This window comes from Pristiophorus japonicus, chromosome 3 (genome assembly GCF_044704955.1).
Source record: "Pristiophorus japonicus isolate sPriJap1 chromosome 3, sPriJap1.hap1, whole genome shotgun sequence".
NCBI classification, from domain to species: Eukaryota; Metazoa; Chordata; class Chondrichthyes; family Pristiophoridae; genus Pristiophorus; species Pristiophorus japonicus.
This window is the reverse complement of record NC_091979.1, coordinates 85,848,688-85,869,541: the sequence shown is the minus strand read 5'-3', so window position 1 is coordinate 85,869,541 and position 20,854 is coordinate 85,848,688. Positions and strand designations below refer to the sequence as shown.

Here is a 20,854-nt window from a genome sequence, read left to right as displayed (position 1 = left end):
TCTAGAGCTACCTTCGGTAAAGTATGGGATCGTTTTAAGGAGCATTCGACCAGTCCTACTTCTGTTTCGCTCTCCCGTCACACCGTTTGTGGGAACAGCCTTGAGGAGACTTACTTTTATTCTCTTTTTAGGGGTGGGCCTGACATGGGATATTGACGAGACCTTTTGACCGATAGAGGTTTCCCTAAAAACTTAATACCCAATAAGGCATTTGGAATAATTTTCCTGTTTCTATCTTGCATCTTAAGTTTCATGAGCTCTGGAGTACCTTTACTATCCAATACAATATTAAAGGTAGAAAACATAGATCAGACGTTCCCACTTTGTCCAAGTTATTAACACATTCTTTATAAGTGCCCGAGTCCATTTTATCATTTCAAGCTTGTCATAGAAACATAGAAACATAGAAAGTAGGTGCAGGAGTAGGCCATTCGGCCCTTTGAGCCTGCACCGCCATTCAATGAGTTCATGGCTGAACATGCAACTTCAGTACCCCATTCCTGCTTTCTCGCCATACCCCTTGATCCCCCTAGTCCTAAGGACTACATCTAACTCCTTTTTGAATATATTTAGTGAATTGGCCTCAACAACTTTCTGTGGTAGAGAACTCCACAGGTTCACCACTCTCTGGGTGAAGAGGTTTCTCATCATCTCAGTCCTAAATGGCTTACCACTTATCCTTCGGTTGTGACCCCTGGTTCTGGACTTCCCCAACATTGGGAACATTCTTCCTGCATCGACCCTGTCTAAACCCGTAAGAATTTTAAACGTTTCTATGAAATCCCCTATCATTCTTCTGAAATCCAGTGAATACAAGCCCAGTTGATCCAGTCTTTCTTGATAGGTCAGTCCCGCCATCCTGGGAATCAGTCTGGTGAACCTTCGCTGCACTCCCTCAATAGCAAGAACATCCTTCCTCAAGTTAGGAGACCAAAACTGTACACAATACTCCAGGTGTGGCCTCACCAAGGCCCTGTACAACTGTAGTAACACCTCCCTGCCCTGGTACTCAAATCCCCTCGCTATGAAAGCCAACATGCCATTTGCTTTCTTAACTGCCTGCTGTAACTGCATGCCAACCTTCAATGACTGATGTACCATGACACCCAGGTGTCGTTGCACCTCCCCTTTTCCTAGTCTGTCACCATTCAGATAATAGTCTATCTCTCTGTTTTTACTACCAAAGTGGATAGATAACCTCACATTTATCCACATTATACTTCATCTACCATGCATTTGCCCACTCACCTAACCTATCCAAGTCACTCTGCAGCCTCATAGCATCCTCCTCGCAGCTCACACTGCCACCCAACTTAGTGTCATCCGCAAATTTGGAGATACTACATTTAATCCCCTCGTCTAAATCATTAATGTACAATGTAAACAGCTGGGGCCCCAGCACAGAACCTTGCGGTACCCCACTAATCACTGCCTGCCATTCTGAAAAGTACCCATTTACTCCTACTCTTTGCTTCCTGTCTGCCAACCAGTTCTCAATCCACGTCAGCACACTACCCCCAATCCCATGTGCTTTAACTTTGCACATTAATCTCTTGTGTGGGACCTTGTCGAAAGCCTTCTGAAAGTCCAAATACACCACATCAATTGGTTCTCCCTTGTCCACCCTACTGGAAACATCCTCAAAAAATTCCAGAAAATTTGTCAAGCATGATCTATCTAAACAGCAGTATTGTTGCACTGACAGGTTTTGTCAATGTTCAATTTTATTTCTCCACAAACTTTTTCTCTTGATATACAGCAATTAGTTGGCCCACCTAGACTGTTCACCACCAGTTTAAATAAAATAATTATCCCATTAAACTTCAGTTAGATTTTTCCCTTAAGTGCTTGAAACAGCAATTAATGTCAATTTATCTATAATATTTTATCAATTCCAATTTCAGAAACAAGTGATTGCTAAGCTTGGTAGTTTACATGGTGTCTTAACATTAGAGACATAAGTGCTCAATTCATTTAAAAGGTAACTTCCATATCTTATCTCGACTCCCAACTGCGAACACTTCAAGTTGCACGTCTTTTTTCCCTGATCGGTCGCAAGAAAACTATCTTGGAACCGTGTCGAGATTCAAGAAGATAAGATATGGAAGTTACCATATTCATTTTTAAAGAAACTGGTGGAGAACAGTCTCCGGACCCAAGCCATTAAATACTTTTCCACTTTTCCTCCTCTTTTCTTTTCTCTTTCTCCCTCCCGCACCATTCTCCCCTGTCATCATGCCTCCTTTCATCTCTCCTTTCTCAGATACTCTGCCCTCCCAAATCCCTACCCCAATCTTTTATTACTCTTAGACCTTCCTGCTCTTTTGCCGCTATCCTAGGCTTGACTCCCTCTAGACAAGCCTACAACTTCCAATGGCTTGGGTCCAGAGTGGCAGCCGAAGTATGCACGCAAATGGACAGTGGAAAAACTCAGCTTACATTGGCTCGTTTACACTTCCTACATAATCCCTGCTTGCTTGCAGCCATGTAGTCTCCTTGGAAAGGCACAAAACCAAAAAAAACACAAGTTCATAATGGATCAAAAAGCAGAGTCCTGCTGCAACTATACAGAATATTGGCGAGGCCATACCTAGAGTACTGCATGCTGTTTTGGTTTCCGTATTTAAGGAAGGATATACTTGCATTGGAGGCTATTCAGAGAAGGTTCAATAGGTTGATTCTGGAGATGAGGGGGTTGACTTATGAAGATAGGTTGAACCTATACACATTGGAGTTCAGAAGAATGAAAGGTGATTTTATCGAAACATGTAAGGTAATGAGGGGACTCGACAAGGTGGATGCAGAGAGGATGTTTCCACTCGGGAGACTAAAACTAGGGGACATAGTCTCACAATAAGGGGCCGCTTATTTAAAACTGAGATGAAGAGCTATTTCTTCTGAGGGTTGTAAATCTATGGAATTCTCTGCCCCAGAGAGCTGTGGAGGCTGGGTCATTGAATATATTTAAGGCGGAGATAGACAGGTTTTTGAGCGATAAGGGAATAAAGGGTTATGGAGAGCGGGCAGGGAAGTAGAGCTGAGTTCATGATCAGATATTAAATGGTGGAACAGGCTCGGGGCCAAATGGCCTACCGCTGCTCCTATTTCTTATGTTTTTTGGGTTTCCCTCTGTGCCTCTCTTGGCATCCTACAAAGGGCTCATCGAGGCACTCGTTGCTGCCTTTTACAAGCAGCAACCCCAACTGTCCCTTCCTACTCTCTCGCCAACCATCCCACCCTGTGCGCCCACTAGGGGCTAATCTTGCCCTGTGGATGCAGGCAGTGGGGCAGCCATCACTGACTCTCCGCATCTCCCTCCAGAATGTCTGTTCGCTTGCGAACAAGGCTCTTCCCATCCATGAGCTTATTGTGGATGATGGCAACGACATCATGGCTCTAACGAAAAACCAGGTCGAAGGGTGATGGCACCTTACCCTTAAATGAAGCCTCCCCACCTGGCTGTACCTTCCAGCACTTGCCCTGCTCAGACCACCATGGTGGCAGTGTGGCTCTCATCATCAAATCACACATTGGTCTGTCCCCCTACTCATCCGGCACTTTCTCCTCCTTTGAGCATCTCACCCTATTCCACCCCTCTCGCCTCTCATTTAAAATTCTCATTCTCTATCGCCCACCCAAATGTATTACCGATATTTCTTCAATACTTTCCTCCCTCTGCCTCTGCACAAGAACGACTTCTCATCTTCAATGATTTCAACCTCCATCTAAATTCATCATGATCTCTTTCCTTGGAGTTCAGTAGCCTCCTATCTTCCCTTAATCTCTCCCACAATATAAACTCACCAACCCATATTCATGGCCACCCCCTTGACCTTGCCATCACTCGTGGCCTCGCTACTCCCACTGTATCAATCGCAGATAAGGCCATCTCTGACCACTTCCTCGTATCACTCTCCACCCACATCCCACTTTCCACTACCCTCCTCTCCTCCGCCCTCCCCAATCCTACCTCCCATGTCCGCCCCTGGAAAAAACTCTCGACTCTCCGACATCTGCACTTATGAACTCCCAACTGTCCAGCCTTTGGCCCTTCATTCACCATGACATTTCTGCAGCTACCGATCTGCTCAATCACATTCTCACCACCACCTTTGATGCCCTCGTCCCTGTTAAAATAATTACTCTCTCCTACCCTGGCCATTCCCCCTGGTACAGCCCTGATCGTCACTCCCTTACATCCAAGGGACGCAGACTTGAACGGATATGGCAGACAACTGGTTCAGCCATTCACCGCCAGATCTGGCTGGACCACATAAAGCACTATTCGGTGCAGCTCTCATCTGCCAAAATAGCTTATTATTCCAGAATCATTCCGAAATATAAAGATAAACCTTGGCTTCCATTTTCCACTGCAAACCGCCTTTTTAAACCCCTCTCCCCAGTCTCCACCCTTGCCTCCGACAATAAGTGTGATGAGCTCGTGGACTTCTTTGTCTCTAAGATTGAGACCATCCATAAAGCCGCCTCTGTCTCTTTCCTTCCTTCACCTAGCTCACCAGGCCAAACTTCCTCTAACGAAGCCCCCTGCCGTAGCCCTGACCTCACATCCTTCTCCAGCTTCTCTCCCTTATGACCTTTCTGAGCTCATCCTGTTTGAGACCCACTTCCTGCTCCCTTGACCACCCAACTTCCTTTTCTGGCTCCCATGTTAGCTGATGTTAATGGTGTTCTCTCCTCTGGTACTGTGCCCTTTTCCCTTAAATCTGCTGTCATCATCCCTCAAAAAAAACAATCCTCGATCCCTTAGTCCTTGCAAATTAATGCCCCATCCTCAACCTCCCTTTCCTCTCAAGTCCTTTTACGTGTTGTCGCCTCCCAAATCCGTGCCTGCCACAGTACCGAAATGGCTCTCATCAAAGTCACAAATGACATCCTTTGGGACTGTGACAAAGGCAAACTATCTCTCCTCATCCTCCTTGACTTTTCTGCAACCTTTGACATGGTTGACCACTCTATCCTTCTCCAGTGCCTCGCGACTGTCGGCCAGCTGGGTGGGACTGCACTTGCCTAGTTCCAGTCTTCCAATCTAACTGCCTGCAGTGGCTTCTCTTCCCACCCTTGCATCATTACCTCTGGTGTCCCCCAAGGATCTATCATTGGTCCCCTCCTATTTCTCATCTACATGTTGCCCCTTGGCGATATCATCCGAAAACACAGCGTCGGTTTCCATATGTACACTGATGACACCCAGCTCCACTTCAATACCACTTCTCTCGACCCCTCCATGGTCTCTAAATTGTCAGACTGCTTCTCCGACATCTAGTTCTGGATGAGCAGAAATGCTTTCCAATTGAATATTGGGAGGACCGAAGCCATTGATTCCGGTCCCTGCCATAAACTCAGTTCCCTAGCCACTGACTCCATCCCTCTTCCCAACTTCTGTGTCAGGCTGAACCAGGTTGTTCGCAACCTTGGTGTCACATTTGACCCTGAAATGAGCTTTTGGCCCCATATCCGCAGCACAACTAAGACCGCCTATTTCCACCTCCGTAACATTAGAATCAGGTGAATTTATAATGGGGAATAAAGAAATGGCAGACTAGTTGAACAAATACTTTGGTTCTGTCTTCATGAAGGAAGACACAAATAACCTTCCGGAAATACTAGGGGAACAAGGGTCTAGCGAGAAGGAGGAACTGAAGGAAATCCTTATCGTCAGGAAATTGTGTTGGGGAAATTGATGGAATTGAATAAATCCCCAGGACCTGATAGTATGCATCCCAGAGCAATTAAGAAAATTCTCCTGGTTGGGAAGAGATGCACCCTAGGTTATTGAGGGAACTAAGGGTGGAAATTGCAGATACTCTTCCAATCCTCCTTAGGTGGCCCTAGAAATAGTGGATGCATTGGTGATCATTTTCCAACAGTCTATCGACTCTGGATCAGTTCCTATGGACTGGAGGGTAGCTAATGCAACACCACTTTTTAAAAAAGGAGGGAGAGAAAAAACAGGCAATTATAGACTGGTTAACCTGACATCAGTAGTGGGGAAAATGTTGGAATCAATTATTAAAGATGAAATAGCAGCGCATTTGGAAAGCAGTGATAGGATCGGTCCAAGTCAGCATGGATTTGTGAAAGGGAAATCATGCTTGACAAATCTTCTGGAATTTTTTGAGGATGTAACTAGTAGAGTGGACAAGGGAGAACCAGTGGATGTGGTGTATTTGGACTGTCAAAAGGCTTTTGACAAGGTCCCACACAAGAGATTGGCGTGCACAATTAAAGCACATAGTATTGGGGGTAATGCATTGACGTGGATAGAGAACTAGTTGGCAGACGGGAAGCAGAGAGTGGTCCTTTTCGGAATGGCAGGCAGTGACTAGTGGGGTGCCGCAGGGCTCAGTGCTGGGACCCCAGCTATTTACAATATACATCAATGATTTAGATGAAGGAATTGTATGTAATATCTCCAAGTTTGCAGATGACACTAAGCTGGGTAGTGGTATGAGCTGAGGAGGATGCTAAGAGGCTGCAGGGTGACTTGGACAGATTAGGTGAGTGGGCAAATGCATGGCAGATGCAGTATAATGTGGATAAATGTGAGGTTACCCACTTTGGTGGCAAAAACATGAAGGCAGAATATTATCTGAATGGCGGCAGATTAAGAAAAGGGGAGGTGCAACGAGACCTGAGTGTCGTGGTACATCAGTCATTGAAGGTTGGCATGCAGGTGCAGTAGGCGGTGAAGAAGGCAAATGGTATGTTGGCCTTCATAGTTAGGGAATTTGAGTATAGGAGCAGGGACGTCTTACTGCAGTTGTACAGGGCCTTAGTGAGGCCTCACCTGGAATATTGTGTTTAGTTTTGGTCTCCTAATCTGAGGAAGGATGTTCTTGCTATTGAGGGAGTGCAGCGAAGGTTCACCATACTGATTCCCAGGATGGCAGGACTGACATATGAGGAGGGATTGGATCGGCTGGGCCTGTATTCACTGGAGTTTAGAAGAATAAGAGGGGATCTCATAGAAACATATAAAATTCTGACTGGATTGGACAGTTTAGATGCGGGAAGAATGTTTCTGATGTTGGGAAGTCCAGAACCAGGGGTCACAGTCTAAGGATAAGGGGTAAGCCATTTAGGACCGAGATGAGGAGAAACTTCTTCACTCAGAGAATTCTCTACAGGAGAGAGTTATTGATGCCAGTTCGTTAGATATATTCAAGAGGTAGTTCGATATGGCCCTTATGGCTAAAGGGATCAAGGGGTATGGAGAAAAAGCAGGAAAGGGGTATTGAAGTGAATGATCAGCCATGATCTTATTGAATGGTGGTGCAGGCTCGAAGTGCCGAATGGTCCACTCCTGCATCTATTTTCTAGTTTCTACGTTTCTATCGTTCGTCTCCGCCCTTGCCTCGGCTCATCCACTGCTGAAACCTTCACCCATGCATTTGTTACCTCTATACTTGACTATTCCAATACACTCATGGCTGGCCTCCCACATTCTACCCTACATAAACTAGAGGTGATCCAAAACTTAATTCATACCAAGTCCTGCTCACCTACCACCCCTGTGCTCACTGACCTACTTTGGCTTCCAGTTAAGCAACGGCTCAATTTCAAAATTCTCATCCTTATTTTCAAATCCGTCCATGGCCCCTCCCCTCCCTATCTCTGTAATCTCCTCCAGCCCCACAACGCCAGGAGGTGACTGTGTTCATGTAATTCTGCCCTTTGAGTATCCCGATTATAATCGCTCAACCATTGGTAGCTGTGCCGTCAGTTCCCTCGGCCCCAAGCTCTGGAACTTACTACTTAAACATCCACCTCTCCACCTCTCTTTCCTCCTTCAAGACGCTCCTTAAAACCTACCTCTTTGACTAAGCTTTTGGTCATCTGTGCTAATCTCTACTTATGTGGCTCGGTGCCAAATTGTTTTATCTCATCATACTCCTGTGAAGCGCTTTGGGATGTTTCACTACGTTAAAGGTGCTACTTAAATACAAGTTGTTGTAGTTGTCACTCATCAGAAAAATCAGTATTTTAGATTGTTTCGAAACTTTTTAGTATAATTTCTTTTAAAAAGGTTTCCAAACAAGATTTTCCAGTACAACTAAAATACTTAACAAGGAGAATCACCTCAAATATCTTCAAATTCCAATTCAAATACTTCCAATCTGTTTAAAATGTGAGTATCGAGAGACTCTCATAATTTAAAATAACCAGAATTCACTGTGGTCAGGTTTTTTCACAATTTATAATTTTAAGAAAACTTTCAGTAACCAAATGAAGTAAGTGATGCTTTGTTACAATTCGAATTGATTTAAAACAAAACCACACAATTTAATTAACAAACTTAACAGCAAAGCACACAGAGTTTAAACAGCTTTTCCACAGAAAAGTGGGTGGAGCTAAATCAAATTTGACACCTTTTTTTAAAATCAGACTTTCACACACACTGAAATTCCAGCATCTCATATTCAAGAGGGAGTTCGATATGGCCCTTGCGGCTAAAGGGATCAAGGGGTATGGAGAGAAAGCAGGAAATGGGTACTGAGGTGAATGATCAGCCATGATATTGAATGGTGGTGCAGGCTCGAAGGGCCGGATGGCCTACACCTGCACCTATTTTCTATGTTTCTAGGGGCCCAAGTTTCCACAAGAAAAAAAACGGGCGCCCCTCCGAGCTGGCGCCTAAAAAAATCCTCGGTATTCCCCACCTACTAACAGGTCCTCTGGCCCGCGGCGCAGCCAGCACGAGCTGTGGGGGGGCGGAGCCAGGTCCCGGCGCTGAAAACAGTGCCGGGACCTCTGCACATGTGCGCTACAGTCGGCACGCAAGTGCAGTAGCTCCAGGTGCCGAACTGTGTGGGAGGGGCCCGAAGCACGCAGCGCCTAGCCTTGGCTCAATGGCCTGGGGCTGCGTGAATAAGGCTCCTCCCACGGCCAGCTCCTGCTCCCCGCCCCCGACAAGACCCGACACCCGCTCTCTTTCTCCCCCCCCCCCAGCCGACCAGACCCGACCCGACACCCGCTCCCCCCCCGCCGACCAGACACGACCCGACACCCGCTTCCCCACCCCCCGCCCCGACCCGACACCCGAGACCCGCTCCCCCCCCACCCCCCCAGACTGACCCGACCCGCGCTCCTGTTCCCCGACCCGACCTGCCCCCCCCCCCCACTGGACCCGACTCCCGGACTGGATCCAATCCGACCTGACCTCTCCCTTCCCCACACCCCCCTCCCTCCCTCCCTCCCTCCCTCCCTCCCTCCCTCTCTCTCTCTCTCTCTCTCTCTCTCTCTCTCTCTCTCTCTCTCTCTCTCTCTCTCTCTCTCTCTCTCTCTCTCTCTTTTCCCCCCCCCCCCTCCCTCCCCCTCTCTCCCTCCCTCCCTCCCTCCCCCTCTTCCCCTCTCCCCCTCCCTCTCTCTCTCTCTCTCTCACACTCTCTCTCTCTCTCTCTCTCTCTCTCTCTCTCTCTCTCTCTCTCTCTCTCTCTTTCCCCCCCCCCCCCCCCCGCTCAGCGACACGAATGGCTTTCTCCCCTTCCCCCCCCCCCCCCCCCTCCCGCTCAGTGGCACGAACGGCTGCAGAATTCTCCTTGGCTGAAGCACTTTCACACAGGTAGGAAGATGGTTTATTTAATCTTTTCTTGGCTTATAAATGTTTATTCAGGTTGGATTTATTTGTAGAAGTATAAATAAGGATTTATTGTCGAATTTAATGAGTTCCCTTCCCCCCCCCCTCCCCCCCCCACCTCGTTCTGGACGCCTAATTTGTAACCTGCGCCTGATTTTTTAATGTGTAGAACAGGTTTTTTCGTTCTACAAAAATCTTCACTGGCGCCATTCTACTTTAGTTTAGAGTACATTTTGGAAACTTTCAAATCAGGCGTCAGTGGCCGGACACACCCCCTTTTGAAGAAAAAATTCTGTTCTAAACTAGAACTGTTCTACCTGACTAGAACTGCAGAAAAAAAAATGTGGAGAATTGCGATTTCGAAGATAGTCCGTTCTCCACCAGTTGCTCCTAAAAATCAGGCGCGAATCATGTGGAAACTTGGGCCCAAGGTTTCTATCTCGATTAAGGTTCCTTTAACTCAACAAATCTTGATGCCGAAATTCAGGCATGCCAGAAAGCTGGTGCACCTACGATTTATTGCCTGTTTTTACCGCCGGATAGGAAGAGGTCACCTCCTGACCAATACTCAGGTGTTTGTCGTTTTATTTTCGACAAGACCAGAAGTCGGTCATAATGGGAGCGGAATGCGGCAGTAAGCCCTGGTGAGGGGCGGAAGTTGCGACGGAATGGCGTCTCCGCCGCTGCCACTCAGCAGCAGAGCGATGGTGACATCAGTGCGCATGTGCGTCACCACATTTTTCACTTCATTTAAAGGGGAGAGAATTTGTGATTCTGTAGGTTCAGCCACTGGGGTACCAGGGAGAGTTTAGTCTGGGCCAGAGGAGGGGGTGCATGGCTGTCTGTTGGCGGCCCGGCTGAACCCAGGGCAATAATTGGCCGGCCGATCAGGAAGTCGGCCGGCAAAAATTAAAACATTGAGGCCACGGCAGCGCGTCCTCTTCTTGAAGCACTGCCGCGCTGCCATGCCGCGCACAAACAGAACAAGGTACACTGACAGACGAAGCGATTGGGGGCACCGCGTAGCGGAGCTAAAATTTTTTCAGGTAGATTTGGGGCGGTGTGTGCTGGAGGTGCGGGAGATCGGTGGTGCGCGCTTTGATGACACGCTTGCGCCAGTCGTTAGCAGCAAGGCAGAAGTGGGGACAGGCCGAAAAATCCCCGATGTGAATTTGGGTCATGGTGGCCAATCGACTGCAACACGACAGCCACTGGCCTTATCCGAACGCAGAATTTCATCCCCCTTGTTTTATTTTTCTCAGCACAAAAGCTGAAACTTCCGTGTCCATTTCATTTTTTTTTAATTCTCATCATCTAATTCCCTGTTTCTTTCCTTTGCTGAGTTCTCGGATGGGTTAGCATGCAGCTTTAGATCTTTGCTTCTGTTTATCCCCCACTCTCTCGCTCTTTATTTCTTAAGTCTCCACGCTTCACACAGAAGTGGGTTGTGTAAGCAAGTTTCTATCCATCATCTTCATCTTCACATTCACATATCTCATCCATTCGCCTCGAGTAACTACATCCATCTTCTTGGATGACTCCAATAATCTCCCTCTTTTATTCACTTGCGATACTATCTCATTCAAGAGCTTGGAGTAACTACATCCGTCCTCTTGGATGACTCCGATAATCTCAGAGACTGCTCACGACTTTATCTCTACAATGAGTACCTGTCATTCTGTTTTTGGTTTCAGTGATGAAACACACCCCCTTATGAGGTTTCCTACCCAGTCATCCCGCCTGTTATGACGTTATAGACCAAGTCTGTCTCCAACACGTTTCTTCACATAACCCTTTTTACAGTCCTGCCATGGAAGCCAATTTGTTAGAAATAGCCAAATTAAGGCTATCTCTGGTCACTTTAATAATCAGGATCGACTGTAAACCAATCTGGTGGATATATTGTGTTTAATCAGAGTTGAAGACTGAATATAACAAATTAGTTATACAGCAAAAATATATGACCATAACAAGTAGTTGATACCGATCTGATTGAACAATGGCTGGTACACCTGAGCAGTTCACTGGCTTGCAGCCCTTTTTACTACTTCTGCATTAGGATGGAGAATGAAACAGTTAATTCAGAGACCATGGTCCAGAACTTAAAGAAGGGTAACTTTGAAGGTATGAGGCATGAATTGGCTAAGATAGATTGGCTAATGATACTTAAGGGGTTGACTGTGGATGGGCAATGGCAGACATTTAGAGACCGCATGGATGAATTACAACAATTGTACATTCCTGTCTGGCGTAAAAATAAAAAAGGGAAGGTGGCTCAACCGTGGCTATCTAGGGAAATCAGGGATAGTATTAAAGCCAAGGAAATGGCATACAAATTGGCCAGAAATAGCAGCGAACCTGGGGACTGGGAGAAATTTAGAACTCAGCAGAGGAGGACAAAGGGTTTGATTAGGGCAGGGAAAATGGAGTACGAGAAGAAGCTTGCAGGGAACATTAAGGCGGATTGCAAAAGTTTCTATAGGTATGTAAAGAGAAAAAGGTTAGTAAAGACAAACGTAGGTCCCCTGCAGTCAGAATCAGGGGAAGTCATAACGGGGAACAAAGAAATGGCAGACCAATTGAACAAGTACTTTGGTTCAGTATTCACTAAGGAGGACACAAACAACCTTCCGGATATAAAAGTGGTCAGAGGGTCTATTAAGGAGGAGGAACTGAGGGAAATCTTTATTAGTCGGGAAATTGTGTTGGGGAAATTGATGGGATTGAAGGCCGATAAATCCCCAGGGCCTGATGGACTGCATCTCAGAGTACTTAAGGAGGTGGCCTTGGAACAGTCATTTTCCAACATTCCATTGACTCTGGATCAGTTCCTATCGAGTGGAGGGTAGCCAATGTAACCCCACTTTTTAAAAAAGGAGGGAGAGAGAAAGCAGGGAATTATAGACCGGTCAGCCTGACCTCAGTAGTGGGTAAAATGATGGAATCAATTATTAAGGATGTCATAGCAGCACATTTGGAAAATGGTGACATGATAGGTCCAAGTCAGCATGGATTTGTGAAAGGGAGATCATGCTTGACAAATCTTCTGGAATTTTTTGAGGATGTTTCCAATAAAGTGGACAAAGGAGTACCAGTTGATGTGGTATATCTGGACTTTCAGAAGGCTTTCGACAAGGTCCCACACAGGAGATTAATGTGCAAAGTTAAAGCACATGGGATTGGGGGTAGTGTGCTGACGTGGATTGAGAACTGGTTGTCAGACAGGAAGCAAAGAGTAGGAGTAAATGGGTACTTTTCGGAATGGCAGGCAGTGACTAGTGGGGTACCGCAGGGTTCTGTGCTGGGGCCCCAGCTGTTTACATTGTACATTAATGATTTAGACGAGGGGATTAAATGTAGTATCTCCAAATTTGCGGATGACACTAAGTTGGGTGGCAGTGTGAGCTACGAGGAGGATGCTATGAGGCTACAGAGTGACTTGGATAGGTTAGGTGAGTGGGCAAATGCATGGCAGATGAAGTATAATGTGGATAAATGTGAGGTTATCCACTTTGGTGGTAAAAACAGAGAGACAGACTATTATCTGAATGGTGACAGATTAGGAAAAGGGAAGGTGCAACGAGACCTGGGTGTCATGGTACATCAGTCATTGAAGGTTGGCATCCAGGTACAGCAGGCGGTTAAGAAAGCAAATGGCATGTTGGCCTTCATAGCGAGGGGATTTGAGTACAGGGGCAGGGAGGTGTTGCTACAGTTGTACAGGGCCTTGGTGAGGCCACACCTGGAGTATTGTGTACAGTTTTGGTCTCCTAACTTGAGGAAGGACATTCTTGCTATTGAGGGAGTGCAGGGAAGGTTCACCAGACTGATTCCCGGGATGGTGGGACTGACCTATCAAGAAAGACTGGATCAACTGGGCTTGTATTCACTGGAGTTCAGAAGAGTGAGAGGGGACCTCATAGAAACGTTTAAAATTCTGACGGGTTTGGACAGGTTGGATGCAGGAAGAATGTTCCCAATGTTGGGGAAGTCCAGAACCAGGGGTCACAGTCTAAGGATAAGGGGTAAGCCATTTAGGACTGAGATAAGGAGAAACTTCTTCACCCAGAGAGTGGTGAACCTGTGGAATTCTCTACCACAGAAAGTAGTTGAGGCCAATTCACTAAATATATTCAAAAGGGAGTTAGATGAAGTCCTTACTACTCGGGGGATCAAGGGGTATGGCGTGAAAGCAGGAAGTGGGTACTGAAGTTTCATGTTCAGCCATGAACTCATTGAAAGGCGGTGCAGGCTAGAAGGGCTGAATGGCCTACTCCTGCACCTATTTTCTATGTTACAGCTTCCTTCGGTAAAGCATGGGATCACTTTAAAGGGAGTTTAACCAGTCCAACATCAGTTTCGCTCTCCCCCACACCGTTTATGAGGACAGCCTTGAGGAGGCTTACTTTTTTTCTCTTTTTAGGGGCGGACCTGACATGGGATATCGACCAGACCTTTTGACAGATACATATTTCCCTAAAAACGTAATACCTAATAAGGCTTCTAGTTCTTTGTCTCGATTCTTGTGTCAAAGCCTGCCGTAAAGATTTTGGTTTTGTTGTTTGTCCTTCCCAGGGTTTCTTCCTGTGGAAATGATTTCAACTCTCTTGTCCCTATTATATGGGGTACAATCCTGAGGCCCAAACCAGAAAACCTTCAGAGTCATTATCTCCTTTACGACATAGCAACTTGTTTACGTTTACTCTTACAACTTCCATCCATTCCAAGTCTTTCTCTAATAAATTGCCTTGAAGATACATAAACAAAGTTGAAGTCTGAATTTTAAAACAACAGATAATGGTTGTCATAGTGCAGGATGCTATAACATCTCAGCGGGGTACCAAAACATTAGCATTTCTAAGCATCTAATACCAGTCTGAGGAGATATTTCGACTCCAGTTCAAAACAATGATTTAAACACAGCATTCTTCATTCTTACTTTCAGTTTTATACACTTTGAATCCCTGATTTCAAACCTATTCCTCAAACCAAGTTCTGTATATGTATATCAGTTAGGATGAAGAAGCTTTGGCATGGAGGCTCATTAAATTCTACATGGTGAAAGCATTATTGGACATGGACGATCTGGATGAGATGTGGACATCTGCACAGGATGCTCCATTCTGTCTTTGAACTAAATTGTTTGAAAGCTTTTTATTTGGATACCAGTAGACTGGGATAAGATTTTCCTTATCTTTAGTTCAATTAGCTTGCAAAGTTGAATTACAAGAGATTGATCCAGGCAGTCTCCAGTAATATAGTCGTGGACTGTGATTTTTGGCACAAAATGTGCACTCTATACATATATATTATATATATATGGCTTCTTACTTATAAACAGCATAAATAAAACACTTCTTTCCCACATACACTTCAAAGTGGGCCATACTGCCTACCAGAGAGATTAAAGGGAGAGGCAATTTTGAATATTTATTATTGTATGGCAGACATTTAAATGGAATAGACTTTAAACAAGTTGTACATCACATTTACCAACCTATAAAAGTGTTACATTAAATCATTTTTGAATACTCTTACCAATACAAATGTCTGCAGTTCCCTGATGATTTGCATGGATAAATAGGTGATTACAGTATATACACCAACTGGACCAGTTACATGTATGCTGCAAAGTTGCAAATGCTCAACCCTGTGTTTTGACTGAGGATGAACTGTAGTATCTAAAACCATGGTCTTGAATGCAGTGTGTCTTTAGGAAATATAATTAAATGGTATTGCCTATACTTGGGCTAATTTAAAGGTTTTGAGGGAAAGCTGTTAAGGAATTAGATTTGATATTAAACTCTAGTAACTTTCATAAGAAAACACTGTATACAAAGCATATATTATCATTAGTCTTTGTCCCTTGGGCAATTTATATTTTAAATCCTTTGCTTGCTTGTGACAGTATGTTGATTCAGTTAGTCAGCGTTCACTTAATAACTTAATGCTTCTTTTTAACAGAAAACATATGGAGACATTACTGAAAGGCTAGCGTTGAAACAACAACTACATTGTAATAACTTCACTTGGTATTTGAAGAATGTTTATCCTGAAGTGTTTATGCCCGATATGTTTCCTGCATATTATGGAGCAGTAAGTACTTTTTTTCTATATTACACTTTTGTCACAAATTAATTCTCTATTCTAAAATAATTATTGTTCGGTTTTATGAATACAGAAATTCAGTTTGGGCATTTAACATTTGGGAATATTTTTTGATTGTAACCTTGCTTTATTTAATAGTCTCTTAACATTTCCATCTTTCCTAATCTTATGCATAAACTATTTGTTGTTTGTAAATCTGAAATGTTTACACATTACCAGATTATAGTTGAGTATTTTATGGCTGCAATCTTTTCAATTTTTTTTGTCTTTAGAGTATTGCTGTGAAGCGCCTTGGGACATTTTACTGCGTTAAAGGCCCTATATATTTACAAGTTGTTAAGTGTATTTAACTAAAACCTCAATTACACTAAGATGGCTAGTATTGGCCCTTCAGAACTAAAAGATAATTTCTCCATCAAAAAAGTTAACAGTAATTTCCCCAAAATCCTTTTTAGTTGATAAAGAAGTAGGATTGTTTCTAGAAAATGCTGGAAATCTCAACGGGTCAGGCAGCATCTATGGAGGGAAAAGCAGAGTTAACGTTTTGGGTCGACGACCCTTTGTTAGAATTGGCTAGTATTTTGAAAGAACACATTATAAAGAAACACTGAAAGGGGGAGGGGAAGAAAGAACAAAATGGATGGTTTGTGATAGGGTGGAAGGACTCAACATAGAGTTCAACAATTTCAGAACATAACTGCTGCCCATCTTTTGCTTCCTTCCCCCCCCCCCCCACCCCCCCCACCACCCCCCCAAGCCTATGTTTTTTTTTCTCCTCATCTCCAATGGCAGCTGGTCATAATTCCACTGTTCACACCCTATCTTGACTAATCCTTTCTAACTCTGGCCATTACAATTTCAATTCGGCCCATCATCCCTTTTGTCTTTAAATCTCGCCTCCTTCCACCCTATCACAAACATTCCCTTTTGTTCTTTCTTCCCCTCCCCCTTTCAGTGCTTCTTTAGAATGTGTTCTCTCCAAACACTAGCTAGTTCTGACGAAGGGTCGTCGACCCGAAACGTTAACTCTGCTTTTCCCTCCACAGATGCTGCCTTACCCATTGAGATTTCCAGCATTTCCTGTTATTTCAGATTCCAGCATCTGCAGTATTTTGTTTTAGGATTGGTTCTATATTGAATGATTTTTTTTTTTTCCCCCTTTAATTTCAGATTAAAAATCTAGGTTTAGAAACTTGCCTTGATGCTGGAGAAAATAACCAGGGTGCAAAACACTTAATAATGTATTCTTGCCATGGTCTTGGAGGAAACCAGGTAATAAAATCAAGTGTATTGAATTTAATAATTCAATGTGGATCACTTTTGGACAAACCAGGACATTGCTTCTTGTTACATATTTTGAGTAAAGCTATTCTACAACATTTCATTTATGTCTTTGCCTAGAAAATGATGAACTTCAACAAAATATTTTTATCTGTTAAATACATCATTTGGATGTATTGGCTACAAAAGTCTAACTGATTCTGTTCTCTGTATGCTTCTCTCGGTGCTTTGTACACCATTTAAATCTCTAATGATTATCATTTTCTTGCACATTTCTTTGTCATTTTTTATTCTCTCACTTACCTTTTCGTGTGTTAGAATGCCAGTAGAATTAGCTACTCTGCTTTTCTTAACACTCTCTAATATTTCAAGAAAACATTAAAATCTCCTCGGAGCTCGTACCGCCATTTGAGTGTGAACGGAGTTTCTGCCACCCTTCCGGGGAAGATACGGTAGAAAAGTGAGATCAGCTCCAAGGAAATTCCCAACTTAGTCTCTTTGTAATGTGGGCAAAAAGATGACCCAAGAGAGTATATATCAATTGGCAATGCTATTCTAAGGCACAATCAACTTGAATTTACTTGAGCATTAGAAGTGTGAAAGTTAAGGGATGATTGATACAATGGCTCGGATTTTGCAGTAAAAATAACAATGAGGCTATTGCCGGTTAGTTATTCAAGAATAAATTGGGCAGAAATTCCCAACGACCACACATGCGCAGTTAAATGTGGAAATCAGGAAGTTGATGTCTGAGTTGCCCTGCTCCTCCAGAAGCCGCGCTGAGGGACTCACCATTCAAATACATGGAAGAACATGAACTTGCAATACTTGCATGATGGATGCCCACTAAAGACTTCAAAATAATTTGGGGCTTATCCATTCCAGTGTACACACATTTTTTAATAGTGTAACCAGTCTTAATTAGTCAAACATCCTCTCTGGCACTCAGTGTGGAATCCGATTCCTTCAGATTTTAATTATTGTTGGAGATTTTTTTTTAAGTAAATAACTTTTTTTTGCTTTTTCTCTGTCTTTTATCTTTCTCTCAATCCCATATTTCATCCCCTCTCTATTTTACTTTCTTTACATGACTTGGCATTGAATTAAATATTCAAACTTGCACCTCCTGGTTTACCTCATGAAGAATTCTTAAATCTGATTGATTAGAGAGGTACACAGTTGCTTGACCTGTTCACACAGGCCCCAGATCCCCTAAAGTGTGTGCTGTATTGAAATGGGTTTCTAATCCAGTGTTCAAGCCCATAAGAAGAAAGACTTGCATTTATAGAGCACCTTTCAAGACCTCAGAACATCCCAAAGTGCTTTGTAGCCAATGAAATAATTTTTGAAGGGTAGTTACTGTTGTAATATGGGAAACGCTTCAGCCAATTTGTGCACAGTAAGCTCCCACAAACAGCAATGTGATAATGACCAGATAACTTGTTTGAGGGGTAAATATTGGCTAGTACACGGGGGAGAACTCTTCTGCTCTTAATAGTGCCATGAGATCTTTCACGCCCACCTGAAGGGGCAGACAGGGCCCTGGTTTAATGTCTCATCCGAAAGATGGAAAGTCTGTGGACAAGCCCAAGTGTAATAAATACTCCTGGTTTGCCTCAAGAAGACTTCTTAAATCATTCGCTGCTGACCACAAAATCCAGGCCAATATTTCACAATATGCAGATATTCCTTTGCCTACTGCAAGTGTTTATCCAATAACTTTTTTTTTTCCTGTTACCTTTATTGAAGCACAGTAAAATAAACACACTTATCTTCAAAATTGTGAAGAACAGTATAGAATTTCTACAATGGAAGTTGAAGATTAGGAGATGCATCAATGTTCATGATGAAAACAAAGATTAGTAAAAAAGTGGTCATTAAAGAACCAGATGGCATGCTTATTTGGAAAAACTATTTAAAAATAAGGGCACAAACCTACTTCCCTTGGGGCACAGGTAATAATTGAAGAGAGGAAAATACTAATGTTTCAATTTTTAAGAAGGACAAATTATAATGTTGGCATTGGAAAAATACTGGAGACTATCAAAGCAAGCAATTCAAGTGTGAAGGCAATCAGTTCAATCTATTGTGAATTTAGTGAAAAGCAGGCACGCTTGGTTAGATAATGGGATAGAGAGCCACATATCCAAGTTTGCCGATGACGCATAGATTGGCGGCATTGTAACAGTGTAGATGGAAGCTTAAAAATTAGAGATCTTAATAGATTAAGTGAATGAACAAAACTGTGGCAAATGGATTTCAATATAGGCAAGAGAGAAACTATCCCCACTGGTTAGGGAACCTAGGACTAGGAGACATAGTCTAAAAATTAGAACGAGGCCTTTCAGGGGTGAAGATAGGTAGCATTTCTAATGAAAATTGTGGTAGAAGTTTGGAACTCTCTTCCGCAAACGGCAATTGATGCTTGGTCAATTAATTTTAAATCTGAGCTTGATCGATCTCTGTTAATCAAAGGTGTGAGGGATACGGGGCAGAAGCAGTTATATGGGGCCCAAGTTTCGAGCCGCGCCTAGAACGGCGCAGTCCCGACCTGGACGCCCGTTTTTCGCGCCACAATGTGTGCCTAAAAAAAAAACTCTCTATTCTCCACCTCCCTGCAGGTCCTCTGGACCTTGGCGCAGCACAGCAGGAGCTGTAGGGGGCGGAGCCAGGTCCGTGCGCTGAAAACAGTGCCGGGACCTCTGCACATGCGCGCTACAGTCGGCGCGCGAGTGCAGCAGCTCCAGGCGCCCGAAACTGTGTGGGAGGGGCCCGAAGTACGCAGCCCCTAGCCCTGGTCGAATGACCTCACTGGGGCTGCGTGAATAAGGCTCCTCCCACGGCCAGCTCCTACTTCCTCTCGACCCGACTCGACTCCCGCTTCCTGCCTCCGGTCCGGACTCGACACCCGCTCCCCCCCACCCCATCCCCTGCCCCTGGACTGGACCTGACGCCCGCTCCCCCCCGTCTCCCCCCCCCGCCCCCAGACCCGACACCCGCTCCCCCCACCCGCCTCAAGACCGGACCCAACACCTGCTCGCCCCCCCGCCGCCCCCGAACTGTATCCGACCTGACCTCCCTCCCCCCGACCCGACCTCCCTCCCCCCGACCCGAACCGAACCGACCTCCCTCCCACCACACCCCCGACCCAACCCAACGCCACCTACCTGTAAATCTGGTGCTGGGGATGGGTCCTGCCCGAAGTCTCGGGCCCGGCCCATTCAGCCTCCCTCCCCCTTCTCCTTCCCTCCCACATCCCCCAATATCCTCTCCTCCCCCCCCCCAATCTCCTCTCCCCCCCCCCCAATCTCCTCTCCCCCCCCCCCCAATCTCCTCTCCCCCCCCCCCCCCCAATCTCCTTCTCCTCCCCCCCCTCCCCCCAATCTCCTCCCCCCCCCCAATCTCTTTCCCCACCCCCATCTCCTTCTTTCCCCACCCCCCCAATCTCCTTCTCCCAACCCCCCCCCAATCGCCTTCTCCCCACCCCCCCCAATCGCCTTCTCCCCACCCCCCCCCAATCTCCTCCTCCCCAGCCCCCCCAATCTCCTCCCCATCCCTCCCCCTTCTCCTTCTGCCCCATCCCTCCCCCTTCTCCTTCTGCCCCATCCCTTGCCCTTCTCCTTCTGCCCCATCCCTCCCCCTTCTCCTTCTGCCCCATCCCTCCCCCTTCTCCTTCTGCCCCATCCCTCCCCCTTCTCCTTCTGCCCCATCCCTCCCCCTTCTCCTTCTTCCCCATCCCTCCCCCTTCTCCTTCTTCCCCATCCCTCCCCCTTCTCCTTCTTCCCCATCCCTCCCCCTTCTCCTTCTTCCCCATCCCTCCCCCTTCTACTTCTCCTTCTTCCCCATCCCTCCCCCTTCTACTTCTCC

General features: G+C 45.3%; 1 protein-coding gene across 1 annotated transcript in view; it reads left to right on the top strand.

The window, feature by feature from the left end:
- galnt3 (UDP-N-acetyl-alpha-D-galactosamine:polypeptide N-acetylgalactosaminyltransferase 3 (GalNAc-T3)) overlaps window positions 1–20,854 on the top strand; it is a 116,445-nt gene that overhangs the window by 54,603 nt on the left and 40,988 nt on the right. Inside the window, exons 8-9 of the mRNA XM_070874592.1 lie at window positions 15,563–15,694; window positions 16,877–16,978. Coding sequence (XP_070730693.1) covers window positions 15,563–15,694; window positions 16,877–16,978 — 234 coding nt within the window. The remainder of the gene's footprint in view (window positions 1–15,562; window positions 15,695–16,876; window positions 16,979–20,854) is intronic.